This window comes from Miscanthus floridulus, chromosome 15, assembly GCF_019320115.1.
Source record: "Miscanthus floridulus cultivar M001 chromosome 15, ASM1932011v1, whole genome shotgun sequence".
Classification (NCBI taxonomy): Eukaryota; Viridiplantae; Streptophyta; class Magnoliopsida; order Poales; family Poaceae; genus Miscanthus; species Miscanthus floridulus.
Window position 1 is genome coordinate 51,529,626 of NC_089594.1, and position 16,051 is coordinate 51,545,676.

Here is a 16,051-nt window from a genome sequence, read left to right on the forward strand (position 1 = left end):
TTTCGGAAGATCGGGCCTAGTCTACATCATTAATGGACATCACATTCCCCTAGGGCTGATGCACTTGAAGGTGGCTGAATTTATGAGGCTCCCACAAGGGATGAAGGCCCTTACTAAATATATGCATGCTATCAACAACCTATCCTGATATGCCCCAGGTTTTGTTGACACTGAAGAAAAAGAAGATAGAGAGCTTCAAGAGAGGTCTTGGCATGAAGTTGATGAAGACTATGGCCAACTCAAAGTGCACCACCAACAATGAGTTCATTAGTGATGCTTTGACCTAGGAAAACCACAACAATCTGCATGTGGCAACAAACAGCCACAAGAGGGTAGTAGAGGCAGGTGCCTCAGGATCTTCACAGTCTAGAGCTCTAGTGGCAGCTAGGCCACAGTTTTGACCACCAGCACCCAAGTTCCGACCTCCTCCACCAAAAGCTTAGAATAGCAGACCTAAGAAGGTATCCCGTGAGGTGTTCACTATTGCCTTACCTAAGGGGAATGGAGGGCAAGGAAGCTCCATAGGACCTAAGAGCAACCAACCTTGCTTCAACTGTAATCAGTTGGGCCATTAGTCCAAAGAATGCTCCCCACCCTAAGAAGAACATCAATCAGAACCAAGGAAATCAGAGGCAGGTGAACCCTAAGGCATGTCCTAGATACGTGCACTATACTACTATTGAAGAGGTGCCTATAGGAGAGGTTGTCACCACTGGTATGTTTCTTATCAACAAGCATCCCGCTATTGTTTTATTTGATCTAGGAGCTTCTCATTCATTTATGAGCAAATCATTTGCATCTAGACATGATCAGAAAGTAGTTGAAGTAAGCAAGGGTGGTTATAGTATAAGTTTAGCTAGGGCTACTATCTCTACAAATAAGATGGTTAGAAATGTGCTCATCTCTATACAAGAGAGGGAGTATACAATGGATCTGTTAGTATTGCCTGGATGATCCATAAGTGTAAATTTAGGCATGCAATTAGATGAAAGATCATGGTGTTCTCATTGACACTAGCACTCGTACTATTATGTTGAGAGAACCAAAGGGAGGTAATGCTTTCCTAGTACCACTTTCCTGTAACTTTGAACTTGAACACTTGGCTTGTGCTATCCAAACCACTACCCTTTATGATATTCCAGTGGTTTGTGAGTTTCCTGTTGTATTCCCAGATGAGTTACCAGGTTTGCCACCTGATAGGGATGTGGAGTTTAAGATTGAGTTAGTGCCAGGTATGGCACCTATCTCAAGAAGACCCTATAGGATGCCACCAAATGAGCTAATTGAACTTAAAATTCAGCTACAAGATCTATTGGACAAATGTCTCATTCAACCTATTTCATCTCCATGGGAATGTCCAGCATTATTTGTGAAGAAGGACAAGTCCTTGAGAATGTGTGTGGATTATAGACCACTTAATGTTGTGACCATCAAAAACAAGTATCCCTTGCCTCATATCGATGTCTTGTTCGATCAGTTGGCAAAAGCAAAGGTATTCTCCAAGATTGACATGAGGTTAGGCTATCATCAGATAAGGATCAGGCCAGAAGATATACCTAAAACAACTTTCTTCACTAGGTACTGGCTTGTTTGAGTATTTGGTCATGTCTTTTGGACTAACGAATGCTCCTGCCTACTTCATGTACTTGATGAATTCAGTATTCATGCCCAAGCTTGATAAGTTCATGGTTGTGTTTATCGATGATATCTTGATTTATTCAGAGAATGAGGCAGATCATGTAGAGCATCTGAGAATTGTTCTATCTAGATTGAGGGAACATAAGTTATATGCAAAGTTTAGCAAGTTTGAATTTTGGTTGAGTAAGGTACCGTTATTAGGTCACATCTTATTAAGGGATGGAATATATATAGACCCATGAAAAATACAAGAGGTCATAGATTGGAAGGCCCCGACTTTGGTTCATGAAGTTTGGAGTTTTCTTGGTTTAACATGTTATTATTGTTGTTTTCATTCTAGATTTCTCCAAGATAGCTAAGCCCATGACTAGACTACTTTAGAAAGATGAAAAGTTTAGATGGACACCAGAGTGTGAAGCAGCTTTTCACACCCTAAGGACTCTGTTAACTACCGCTCTAGTTTTAGCACAACCCGACATTGAAAAGCCTTTTCATGTATTTTGTGATGCATCGGGTATAGGTTTGGGGGTGTGCTCATGCAAGAAGGAAGAGTGATTGCCTATGCTTCTTGACAATTGAGGAAACATGAAGTCAATTACCCTACACATATTTAGAACTTGCAGCAGTTATTCATGCATTTAAGATATGGAGACATTATTTGTTGGGCAATCCTATGTCATATATATACTGACCACAAAAGTCTCAAATATATCTTTACCCAACCTGAGCTGAACATGAGACAGCAAAGATGGTTAGAGCTAATTAAGGACTACAATTTAGAAGTGCACTACCATCCAGGGAAAGCCAATGTTGTGGAAGATGCACTTAGTCAGAAATCTCATTGCAACACTATGGAAGCATTGTTGGAAGATGGATTTAATTTATTACATCCTATTGTACTACACAATATCACTATTAGTTGTTCACTTGAGAGCAAAATCATAGAACTATAGAAAATAGATGTAGGTATATTTCACATCAAGAGAAAGATGCAAGAACAAGAAACCAGGCATTTCAGATTAGATGAAAGAGGTGTGCTATGGTTTGAGGAACCGACTTGTGGTACCAAAGGACCATGAGCTTAGAAATCAAATTTTAGATGAAGCCCATTCGTCCAAGTTGTCAATCCATTTCGGGTAGTAGCAAAATGTATCAAGATTTGAAGACCCATTTTTGGTGGACTAAGATGAAGAAAGAGATCGCTGCCTATGCCGCTAGGTGCGATAATTGTAGTAGAGTAAAGGTTGTTCATTTGAAATCTATCGGATTACTTTAGCCTTTGCCTATTTGAGGTTGGAAATGGGAAGAAATTAGTATGGACTTTATTATAGGCCTTCCAATGACACAGTAAGGTCACGATTCAATATGGGTCACTATAGATCGTCTCATCAAGTCAGCACATTTTATACCGGTTAACACAACATATCACGCGGCGAAGTATGCTGGGATGTATGTTTCCTAGATTGTGAGACTACATGGAATACCTAGGACTATAATCTCAGATTGAGGACCACAGCTTATAGCTCAGTTTCTAGGAACAGTTGCACCAGGTCTTGTGGACTAAACTAATTAGAAGTTCAGCATACCATCCACAAATTTTTGGACAGACTGAGCGAGTGAACCAGATCTCAGAAGATTTGTTGAGAGCTTTTGTTATATCTTCCAAGGGTTCATGGGAGAAATGGCTACCTTTAGCCATGTTCTCCTACAATAACAGTATCAAGCAATCATCAAGATGGCTCCTTTTGAAGCCTTGTACGGTAAGGAAATGCAGAACTTCGTTGAATTGGGTCGAGCCCGGTGAAAGAAGATACTTTGGCATTAACTTTGTCACTGAAGCTGAAGAGCAAGTACTGGATTATCCAACAACATATGAAAGCAGCTCAATCAAGACAAAAGAGAAGAAAGTATCTGTCAGGTACCACTGAGAAGGGGTCCCCTAAGCGACTAATCGAAAAAATCACTTAGACCCCATCAGGGTCAAAGCCAAGGGACAACTGTTGACCAAACCCTAGCCATGTCTGATGCCACCTACTCTCTGCCTCGCTAGAAGCCTCGCACGGAAGGCCTCGGCTGGCCGACCAAATCTCCGTCTCGCCCGAGGCCCCGCATGAAAGGCCTCGGCCGAGGAACCGATTCTCTATCTCGCCCGAGGCCCCACGCGAAAGGCCTCGGCCTGAGGAACCGATTTTCTGTCTCGCCCAAGGCCCCGTGCGTCCAGCCTCGGACGAGACACCGATTCTCTGCCTCACTCAAGGCTGGCTTAGCAAAACAACCCTGTTGCTTCCTGCCTTGACCAACTTCTCAGACAAGACATCATGTCCAACCAGCGCATTTGACTGCTCCCGCGATATCAGCCGAACAACGGCTCGACACAGCGGCGTGGCCAACTAGACTGCTAGTCACATCGAAGCCATGCCGCCCGAGATAGGACTGGACAGGGGTTACCAACCACTATGCTCGGTACTATGCCCATGACCGGCACCTGAACTGCACTGTGCTACCTAACCCCTGCTCCTAGAAACAACGCGGCAGTGCGGAGTCAAGTCCAGGTTACTATACCCTCAGAACTAGTGCACGAAACCATCTGCTCCCTCCACGCCTTGGCAGTTCACTTCAGGGTCTTGGCAACCTTGGGATTCATGCCTGCCAAGCCCCCTATGATGGCTCGGCCTTAGGCACCAGCTAGGCCTCGGCTCCTCACGCAGTCAATGCACAGCAACCAGCATGTCGCTTGCCAGGCCCGGTGTCCAGCCATCACTAGAGTTCCCACGCCGCACAAGATCAGATGTGACCGACGTGTTGCTCCAGCACTCGAGGACAAGACGTCTCCATCAACCATACCATCATAGTAATAGGCTATAGGGCTCAGACTTGCCCCCCTGTAATGTAGATGGGGATCCCGATCTTCCGTCAGGTTCAAGACAAACAACTGATTTGTTCGGAGAGCGACACACCGATCCGGCTTCAGATCACAAAGACCCAAACCCTGCAACCTTAGCACCACGTCTCCTCTATTTATCAACCATGTCATAATCCAGTTGACCTCGCCAAGAAGTCTAATCCCTGCTGCGAATCGAAGAACACAAGCAAGAACAAGATAAAAAGCAACTCAATTAAAGTGACAATTGCAGATGAATGATTAAGCACTCGAAGTTGGGGTCTTACAAACCGATAACGGCGACTGTTCAATGACAGATTGATCTAAAACAAAACTCAAAACCTAATGTAGGTGGTGGCTACTGATTATATAGCCTAAGGGACATCCAAGGATCCCTCTTCATGTCCTAAAGGTGTCCCAACAAGTTACAAGGCCCAACGGCCCAAAAGACGACGACGCAGCGCCGTGACAGATTCTGCACGTCAACTTGTTTCGATTATTCCCATTGATTCTGATGGAATTTTGATGTGGGACCACTTCCATTGGTTGCCTTATGAAAGTATCTTTCCATCCATATGTGGATCATCAAAAACGGAGTTCAGGATGCGTCCTGGGCGTCCATTTTATTGCAGACTGGTCCTGATGGCCGAGGCAGACTTGAACTCGGATTGGACTGGGCCTCTGGCTTGGCTTGGACGTCCTTGCTGGCCTCCTAAGGTGGTGGCCAAGGAGGAGGACGTCCAAGGACATCTCTTAGGTGTTCTACATCTTCTTGAGGCGTGCTCCAACTTGGGCCTGGGTCCCAAGGATGTCTAACAAGCCCATGACGACAGTGTAGCTCCCGCCGAGAAATAGCGACAGAATATATTGGTGATTTGGAGGCCTTGCCGACATGATATTGAGATAGAACCATATCTATTTGAAAGCTTATCAAACAATCTTTCCATCAAGTGCTCATTGACCTCGATTGCACTCCGGATGGATGAGTTATGGCCTTCCCAATGAGGCACTGTCGGGCTGCCGACGAACCGAAAGTTCAACTTTGATGAACTTCCATTATGAAACACATTTGAACCTACAATCAAATAGTGACATGTACATGTGGAACCAAGTGAATTATAACCAAAGTCACTATGCAAATGTAGGAACGAGCACACCTTATAATCATTGTTCGTATCCGAAGGTGCCATGTCCTCATCATCCTCCCCTTCTTGACAACAAACCATCCTCGGTTTGAGCTTAGCTGGTGGACAAGTTGCCAGTAGTAGCCAACAGTGCTCCCCTTCTTGAAATTTAACATGTTGCCTCATTACAAAACTTGGGGATTTTGACATGACAACATTATCGCTATTGGTGCCCTCTAGTTGATCATATTTTTGCACAATAAAAGGAGATTTCAGAGTTGAACAAATATAGACACGATGCACCATATACTCTCCTTTACAATTATATTTGCCAATAAAGTGACATGTACATCTAGATAACCATGGCAATCCTACACAATTAAATTTCTCCTCTAAACTACTCAGAGCACATAGTGTCTCAAACTCAATATACCCCAAAGTATTTAGAGAAGACAACAATTTTAGTTCATCTTGTTCAGTGGCAATTGGAAGCAATTGTTTATTTTTAGCACAAGTATTTGGTTCCAAAACAAAAGAATCATTCTCATTCACTAGTTGCGGCACATTAATAATCATATCACTATCACACAACTCTTCTCTATCGCAAAGATCAGTAGAACATTCGCCATGTGTCAAAGGTAAATCAATAGAAGATTTTAGTATAGAATTATTAGCATCATTGGTGGAAAAAATCAGCACATCAAGAGAGCTCTTACCTGATACATTTACCTGTTCTTTCTCAGTCACCTTGTCCTCTTTTTGGGATACATGCTGCAAAAATATTAGTTCCAACAAGAGGCAAAGCACTATCTCCATTTTGTAAAAATTCAGATTTAGATGATGGTATTGTAACATCTGAAATAGCCCATTCTTTTCTAAAAGGCTCATTTTTTCTTCTCTCTGCTCTCATGAGATCTTCTCTTAAAATTTTAGTAGCAGTCATAGGTATAAAAGTAATTTTTCTACCATTATATCTGAGCAAATATTTATTAGTAGTTGTGTTGTACAAAACATTATTTTCAGATATCCATGGCTTGCCTAGCAATAATTGACATGCTTGCATAGGTACTATGTCAAATTCTGCGTTGTCCTTATAAAGACCAATTGAAAACTCAATACGAGCAATTTCAGTTACCTTTATCTTATCCCAAGAATTTACCCATTGCATGTAATATGGATGTGGATGTGGCTGTGTGGTCAGACCAAGCTTCTCAACCATCTCTAAGCTTGCAAGGTTGTTGCAAGTCTCACCATCAATCATAACACAACAACGTCATTCCTTCACAACAAAGTATGTTTGGAACAAGTTGTTGAACTGGTTTTGCTCTGCCTTCTCCATTTGAGAACTGAGCATGCGCTATGCAAACTCTGTAGTACATGCGGGAGGTGACGGTGATGACGTTGTAGCAGCGGAGGAGGAAGGTTGTGTGCACGCTCTAGTGACCGCTTTTACAATTATTTCATCCATCCTTGTAGTCAGTCGGTCCATGATGTCCTGTATTTCACACTTAAAAAGAAACTCGTTGTTTGGCATTGTTAGCAATCAAAATAAATGCCCTATCAACTATTTATTGGTCAGTGGAATCACACTCTCACACGTCTTACCAAGTTCTTACAAGGTTCTTACCAACGTAAAGCAGTGGATGGTACAACCGGTGGTTGGTTCGTGATACCTATGAGGGTGTGACACTAAGATTGCAAGGGTCTTTTTCTGTACCGATCTGAAGTATATGTGGAGCTTGGGAGGCACAAAAAAGAACAAATATATATATGTGGCACACAAGTCAGTGACAGACAGCAATATTGAATAAATGTCCAGAGCACTTGTCCTAGTTGCTGGCCTATACGTGTTTCTATCACTAGTTGTGATAAACAAGAGAGGAAACAAGGATGAAAGGAAACAAGTATTAAAGGTAGCAATGGATATGAACAAGACAAAAGATACCACAAACAATAGAGCTATTGTGTGTTCCTTATGTGCTCCTTTTTGATATCTTCTATTCTCTTTTACTATTTTTTTCTTTTATTTTTTTTGTCCAATCTTTTTTTCTTGCTTTTGCTCTTTTGATATTTTTTTTCTCAGCAAGGAGCACACAAGAATAAACCACAAAAAATTTGAGCTCAATTGAATAAAAGATGTGGCCTATAGAAAATTAGGACTATGCTAAAAAGCATACCAAAACTTGTGGGCCTAGAAACTCAATTTTCCTAATTGAATTTTGCAAATCTAATTTTTGCGAACCTAGAAATGCTGGGATGAAATAGATCTAAAATTTTCTGGCATTCTCCGTAGATATAAAATTTTCCCCTGTTTTGAGTTCGGATGCAAAAGTTATGACTGTTTTAAGGAAGCTGCTCGAATCAGGATTTTAGTGGACACAAGATGCAAACCGATGGTGATACAGGAATAGCGGCGGGTGAAGGGATCAACACAAACTAGAAAAGAACACAATCTAAACAAGCAACAAGACTTTGACCTAGGACACACTCAACAAAGCGGACTCTGAAACTGAATCATGCAAAGGCTATGGCGCGGATGGTTATAGGACAGGAAACAAATATGGCATTGGACTATGGGATAAAAGCAAAAACACTCGAACTAAGGGTAAGATATGAACTTGACGGTATACCTGAAGCTTTGATACCACTTAATGTAGACGGGGATCCCGATCTTCCATTAGGTTCAAGATAAACAACTGATTTGTTCGGAGAGCGACACACCGATCCGGCTTCAGATCACAAAGACCCAAACCCTGCAACCTTAGCACCACGTCTCCTCTGGTTATCAACCGTGTCATAATCTAGTTGACCTCGCCAAGAAGGCTAATCCCTACTGCGAATCAAAGAACACAAGCAAGAACAAGATAAAAAGCAACTCAATTAAAGTGACAATTGCAGATGCATGATTAAGCACTCGAAGTTGGGGTCTTGCAAACCGATAACGGCGACTGTTCAATGACAGATTGATCTAAAACAAAACCCAAAACCTAATGTAGGTGGTGGCTACTGATTATATATCCTAAGAGGACGTCCAATGATCCCTCTTCACATCCTAAAGGTGTCCCAACACGTTACAAGGCCCAACGGCCCATAAGACGACGACGTAGCGCCGTGACAGATTCTGGACATCAACTTATTTCGATTATTCCCATTGATTCTGATGGAATTTTGATGTGGGACCACTTCCATTGGTTTCCTTATGAAATTATCTTTCCATCCATATGTGGATCATCAAAAACGGAGATCGGATGCATCCTGGACATCCGTTTTATTGTAGACTAGTCCTGACGGCCGAGGCAGACTCGATCTTGGATTGGACTGGGCCTCTGGCTTGGCTTGGACGTCCTTGCTGGCCTCCTAAGGTGGTGGCCAAGGAGGAGGACGTACAAGGCCATCTCTTAGGCAGTTCTCCATCTTCTTGGGACATGCTCCAACTTGGGCCTGGGTCCCAAGGATGTCTAACAAACCCATGATGACAGTGTAGCTCCCGCCAGAAATAGCGATAGAATATATTGGCGATTTGGAGGCCTTGCCGACATGATATTGAGATGGAACTAGATCTATTTGAAATCTTATCAAACAAGCTTTCCATCATGTGCTCATTGACCTCGATCGCACTCTGAATGGATGAGTTATGGCCTTCCCAATGAGGCACTGTCGGGCTGCCGACGAACCGAAAGTTCAACTTTGATGAACTTCCATTATGAAACACATTTGAACCTACAATCAAATAGTGACATGTACATGTGGAACCAAGTGAATTATAACCAAAGCCACTATGCAAATGTTGGAATGAGCACACCTTATAATCATTGTTCGTATCCGAAGATGCCATGTCCTCATCACCCTGTTCGCACTGAGGCCGCATGGTTAAACACATGTATCACCCCTATCCCCCCTTCAACTATAAAAGGGAGGGATTTGGGCTATTTCGAGGGGGGGGGGGGCGGACGAAACTCACGAAGTAGACAAACACACACTCGATTTTCTATAACACGCACACTTCTCCGCCGCCTGAGATCAACATCTCAAGCAATCCACACCGCTCCGCGCAGAGACCTGGGACTAGCTCCCTCTCTCGCCCTGCTTGTAACCCCCTACTATGAGTATTTTGGTGCAAGGAATACAAGATCGATCTCTTAGACTGGACGTAGGGCACCCATTGCTCGAACCAGTATAAACCTTGTGTCTCTTTGTATCACCATCCTAGGATTAGGGGCACGCAGCATGTTTTTACTAGTTGGTTGAGGGCCCACCAGTCCAAAACACTGACAGTTGGCGCACCAGGTAGGGGCTCTGTGTGTCAGCCTCATATCCCTAACAAGTTCCGGATGGCAGATCCCATACGACCACTGCGTCTCGGCACGGTGATCTGGTTCGGGAGCCTAGAGTTCATGTCTCTAGGATGTGAGTACGATATGGTACTTCTCACACCCCGAGCCCCATCGACCAATGACGACATCACGCACCCACAGCCTAGGCACAGGCGGCGCCTGGGCGGCCGCTCTCGTCATGCTCGCCAGGCATGACGCGAGCGGGGCCACCCTGACACCACACTGAACTCAGGGCGATACACCACTCTCCACCGGTATCCCACCCCCAGCTGTTGGCACAAGGTCCCTAGTTGGGGACCTATCTAGCCTGAGCCTAGATAGGGGAATGATGCCGGTGGCACACAACGATGCCTCGACATCGAGCTCTGCCCCACCACATCCTGAGGAGTCGACTTTGGTGGAGCAAGGCTTGGCAATGGCACCATCCCCGTATCCCTTCGGGTTGAGAAATGCCACTGCCACCTATGCTTCCGCCTATGCTTCTACTCACACAGAGCCCTCAGGACGCCACCAACGCTTCACCCTCGATTTCGGCAACACGACTTCAACTCACTCCCATGCTGACTCCTCGGAGGAGGACGAGGCATGGGCTGGAGCGGACTTCTCTGGACTTCGCGACCCTAAAGCCATGCGTCGCTTTCCTAGCCATGAGCAACTATTGCTTCGGTACTCCAACTCTGACGACGAAGGCACTTACGATCCAACTCATGAATGCTTCCACGTTGGACTCGAGATGCTGAGCACTGGGCGATGAGGATGAGGGAGCAGGCAACCATACCCCGCCTCGCCAGAAAGCAGGCGATGCCACACCCTCACGCGTTGTCCCACCAGCAGCACGGAATGAGAACCTTGCCCCCTAGACAACTTCGACGACCAAACCTAGAGCAGCTCTGTGAGCTTTAGGCCAAGGTTGACCAAGATCGACTCCTCCTGTAGCAGCTCCGAGACACTCTCGAGCAGGAGCCACAAGCTCACGGTGATGGCGGAGGAGCCTAGCGGCGGGCCCGCGACGTCCACCACCGCATCAATAATGACGAACGGGGTGAGCAACCTCCAATCTTCAATTGCGCCAGCCAGAACATCGTGGCCATGGCAATGCTTGTCTGAATGATGCTCGAGCCCTCTACAACGGAGGGGCGATGGGTCCATGGCGAGCTCTGGGATCTCCTCGAGACCACCGTGGTATAGTAGGCCAAGAGTTTCACCTCTAGGTGGTACTGGGGGCGCTTTAGAACTTCCCACAGCACCGCCTCAGTAGGATAGGGGGGCCTCAGTTCAGTCCTAAGCCTGCTCAGGTATCGATAGCCAATAGGGTCCCCTCGGTCTGCATCCGCCTCGACAATCGACGCGAGGCACAAGGCGACCACGAGGTGGTCGGCCGACGATGGCGCCACGACAGTGAGGGCCTGCCTAGGGCTACCATCCACACCGGGGCAGCCGCTACGACAGTGAGGAGGACCACAGTCCTTCTCCTGAGCCGCCTGGCCCCTGAGTTTTTAGTAGAGCTATCCGCGTTGCTCATTTCCTTGCCCGATTTCAGCAACTGGCCAACCTCATGAAGTACAACGGTGAGACCAACCCTGAGCTTTGGCTGGCTGATTACCGCCTAGCATGTTAGCTAGGCGGCACGGACGATGACCTGCTCATCATCCGCAATCTCCCATTGTTCCTGTCAGACTCGGTGCGAGCCTAGCTTGAACATCTCCCTCCCTCATAGATCCACGACTGGCGCGACTTGGTGAGGGTCTTTGTCGGGAATTTTTAGCGCACATACGTGCACCCTGGGAACTCCTAGGACCTCAAGAGTTGTCGCTAGGCGCCAGATGAGTCTCTCCAAGGCTTCATCCGGCGCTTCTCCAAAAAGTGCACTGAGTTGCCAAGCATCAGGCGACTCAAAAATTGTCCAGGCTTTCCTTTCTAGGCACCACCTACCAAGACCTGGTCCGAGAATTGGGCTGGAACGTACCAACCTTGGTGGTCGCACTCCTCGACATTGCCACCAACTTTGCCTCGGGCGAAGAGGCCGTTGGGGCCATCTTCCCTGATGATGACGCCAAGGGGAAGCAGAGGGACGAGACCCCCGGGGGCTCGGCTCCCCACCTCCCCAAGAAAAAGAAGAAGGGTCACCAGGGGAAGCAAGAAGTCCTCAAGGCTGGTCTAGTCATGGCCGTAGAGCGCAAAAAACCCCAAGGCCCTCGAGGCCCCGGGCTCTTCGACGACATGCTCAAGAAACCCTACCCTTACCACTAGGGCCCGGTGAAGCATGCCCTCGAAAGAGTGCACCATGCTCCGGCGTTACTATGCCAAGCTCAGGCTCCCCGACGACGATGCTAGGAAGAGGGACGCCGACGATAAGGACGATGACAAGGACGATGGATTCCCCGAAGTGCACAATGCTTTCATGATCTTCGGCGGGGCTTTGGTGTGCCTCACGGCATGACAGCAGAAACAAGAACATCGAGAGGTCTTCTCGGTGAAGGTGGCTACCCCCCTAGTACCTCAACTGGTCTTGGGAGGCAATCACCTTTGACTAGGACGACCACCTCGATTACGTCCCGAAGCCCAGGGCAGTACCGACTTGTCATCGACCCCATCATCGGCAACACCCGGCTCACTAAGGTACCTGATGGACGGAGGCAGTGGCCTCAACATCCTCTACAGCCAACACCCTGGAGCTCTTGGAGCTCAACCAGTCATAGCTCTAGGGGTGGCACTGCGCCTTTCCATGGCATTGTGTCGGGGAAACGCACGCGGCCCCTTGGGCGCATCGACTTGCCCGTTTGCTTCGGTACCTCCTCCAACTACCACAAGGAAGTCCTCACCTTTTGAGGTGGTTGGGTTCAAGGGAACTTACCACTGCCATCTTGGGGCGGTCGTGCTACGCCAAGTTCATGGCGGTCCCTAACTACACATACTTCAAGCTCAAGATGTTGGGCCCCAACGGCGTCATCACTATCGAGTCGGCGTACGAGCATTCATACGACTGTGACATCGAGTGCATCAAGTACGCTGAGGCTATCATGGAGGCTGAGACCCTCATTGTCAACCTCGACCAACTCAGCAGTGAAGTGCCCGACTCTAAGCATCACGCCGGGACTTTCGAGACCGTGGAGGCCATCAAACTCGTCCCAGTCAACCCCACCTGCCCCAATGAGCAGATGCTGAGGATCAGCGCCACCCTCGACATCAAATAGGAAGCTGTGCTCGTTGACTTTCTCTGCACGAATGCTGATATATTCACATGGAGTCCCTTGGACATGCCAGGCATACCAAGGGAGGTCGCCGAGCAATGCCTTGGATGTCCGGGCTAGCTCCAGGCTGGTAAAGCAGCGCCTGCGCCAATTCGACGAGGAAAAGCGCAGAGCCACTAGCGAGGAGGTATAGAAGCTCTTGGCGACTGGATTCATCAAGGAAGTATCCCATCTAGAGTGGTTAGCTAACCTTGTGTTAGTCAAAAAGAAAAATGGGAAGTGGAGGATGTGTGTAGACTACACCGATTTGAATAAAGCCTATCCAAAAGTCCCTTTCCCATTACCTCGGATCGACCAAATCATTGACTCCACTATGGGATGCGAAACCCTGTCTTTTCCTTGATGCATATTCTGATTACCATCAAATCAAAATGAAAGAGTCCAACCAGCTCGCGACTTCTTTTATCACACCATTCGGCATGTACTGCTACGTGACTATGCCATTCAGCCTCAGAAACGCAGGGGCCACTTACCAGTGGTGCATGACCTAGGTCTTTAGCGAGCACATTAGGCGAACCATTGAGGCCTATGTGGATGACATCATGGTCAAGTCTAGGAAGGCCAGGGATCTCATCGATGACCTGGAGATAGCCTTCAAATGCCTCAGAGAGAAGGGCATCAAGCTCAACCCCGAGAAGTGTGTGTTTGGGGTTCCTCAAGGCATGCTCCTAGGATTCATAGTTTTGGAACGTGGCATCGAGGCCAACTCAGGAGAAGATCTTGGCCATGACCAACATGGGACCGATCCGAGACCTCAAGGGATTACAGAAGGTTACAAGATGCCTTGCGGCTCTGAGCCGCTTCATCTCACGCCTTGGCGAAAAAGGCTTGCCTCTATACCGCCTCTTGAGGAAATCAGAACGCTTTTTGTGGACCCCTGAGGCTGAAGAAGCCCTCGCCAAACTCAAGGCATTGCTCACTAATCCTCCTGTCCTGGTACCGCTACCCAAGGGTGAGGCTCTCTTACTTTATGTCGCCACGACGAACCCAAGTGGTCAGCGCAGCCATAGTAGTCGAGAGGCAGGAAGAGGGGCATGCTCTACCCATCCAATGACCTAGTTTACTTCATCAGCGAAGTGCTTTCTGAGACCAAGATGCGCTATCCCTGTCACAGAACTGACCAATTTATAAGAGCACAAGTACAAAAACAATCGCCGAAACGATCAAATTCTCAAACTTGAGCCCATATAAACCCGGTAGTCAACTAAAATCTCGAAGGATTTCAAACCAACTTGCATACAACCAAGATCACAGTAATTCAACATAACATATCAGTACGTTACAACATTTCATAGATGTTCACAAATAGATTACACCATCACAGAGTCATCGTTATTACAAAAAAAGTCTTGTAAAACATGCGGAAGCAAATAGTTTGACTTACACACCTGAGTTCAAATACAAATACTGGTTCACTGATCACAACCCGCAAAAGCATTCAGATAAGAGAACAGAGATCATGCCCATGATCTAGTCTTCATCACCCGCTGGGTGGAGATAATACTTATAGAATCCCTAATATAGGAGGTCATCTGCAACAAGAGGGAATAAACCCTGAGTACAAGAATGTACTTAGCTAGACTTACCCATCGAAAACCAAACAAATGACACCAAGGATTATGCATAGCTTAATGTAGTGGATCTGGCTAACACCTTCTTTTTGCAGAAAAACATAAGTAATATGATCAACTCTTAACCTGACTAGCAGTGACTTTTAGCCATTAACATGTCATCTATATTAGCACCTGTACGAAGCAATCATTTTATTAGGGTGCAAACATTAATAACCATATCAGGTATTCATTGTGGCAACCTCATCATCATCATCCATTTAACCATATCGTTAAGTTAATTGAATCTATGTTGCCGCTGCTTAGTCAAGTTCTCACTATTCGGGAGAGACGGTGATTCGAATCGATTCCTATCAAGCTGGAGGGGTATTCCTAAACACAAACCCTGCTTCCCCCGTCAGGGTCGCAAACGAGTCACCTTTGGTACGATTCAGAAGTCGCGAGTCCAAACAAATCGATATTCTCAGAGAACCACTCTGCCAAGGTTGTTCGGGACTCTAACCCACCTTGGACTTATGCCAATGGCTCTCCGCACATCCTTACTACCTCCAGAATGCATGCCACTGCTCGCGTCCCCGGCCTGAGTCAAGCTACTAGGCTTCGTGGTTGGAACAACTTATCCGGCCAGCTAAGTGTTAGGCTACGTTCAACATGACATAAGGACGTACAGCGTATCGGTCCTTAAACGACTCAGACGGAGTCACTATGTCCAAACCTACACAAGACTTCGCCCGGTCTTAATTCATTATTAACATGGTTCTTTTCCACGATAGCAAATATAGCCAACCATGATCCAGCTCATCCTAAAACTCGCAGGTGATAGGAAATCACCTTACTTCTACCGCACTAAGCATGGCTAAGCATTTAACCCATTCCTAAACTTAGATAGGATTCCAGTGCGATATCTGGACAAGGAGGGATATATAATGCAGCAATTGGTTCCAACCAATTCCTATACTTAATGCATCATCAATGAATAAAAGATACTCAATGTACTTGTAAAAACATGGGAGGCTTAATATGCTCTGGGGCTTGCCTTTCAGGAACAAGGAAGGCTGGTGGTCAGGGCACTCGGGCAACTCCTCCGTGGCAGCTGCTTCGTCGGCTTCCTGCACCTCGGGCTCCTCCTCCTGGTTGGCTCCCTCGAACTCCAGCAACATCACTCCCTCTGGCACACCTATTGCATGAATGCGCAAGATAAATATCATGGATGCACATGAACGAATGTCAGGGATGCTCGGGGAATGCACAT

The 16,051-nt window shown here is 46.5% G+C and overlaps 1 protein-coding gene across 1 annotated transcript; it reads left to right on the forward strand.

Moving 5' to 3' along the window:
* Window positions 1-12,868: 12,868 nt before the first annotated feature.
* On the forward strand, window positions 12,869-13,171 carry LOC136507471 (uncharacterized). Its single transcript, XM_066502185.1, has one exon. It carries the CDS (start codon window positions 12,869-12,871, stop codon window positions 13,169-13,171), a length of 303 nt encoding a protein of 100 aa, XP_066358282.1.
* Window positions 13,172-16,051: the final 2,880 nt, after the last annotated feature.

Coding starts and splice junctions, on each gene's coding strand:
- LOC136507471 (XM_066502185.1), top strand. CDS start 12,869: ATGGCGGTCCCTAACTACACATACTTCAAGCTCAAGATGTTGGGCCCC.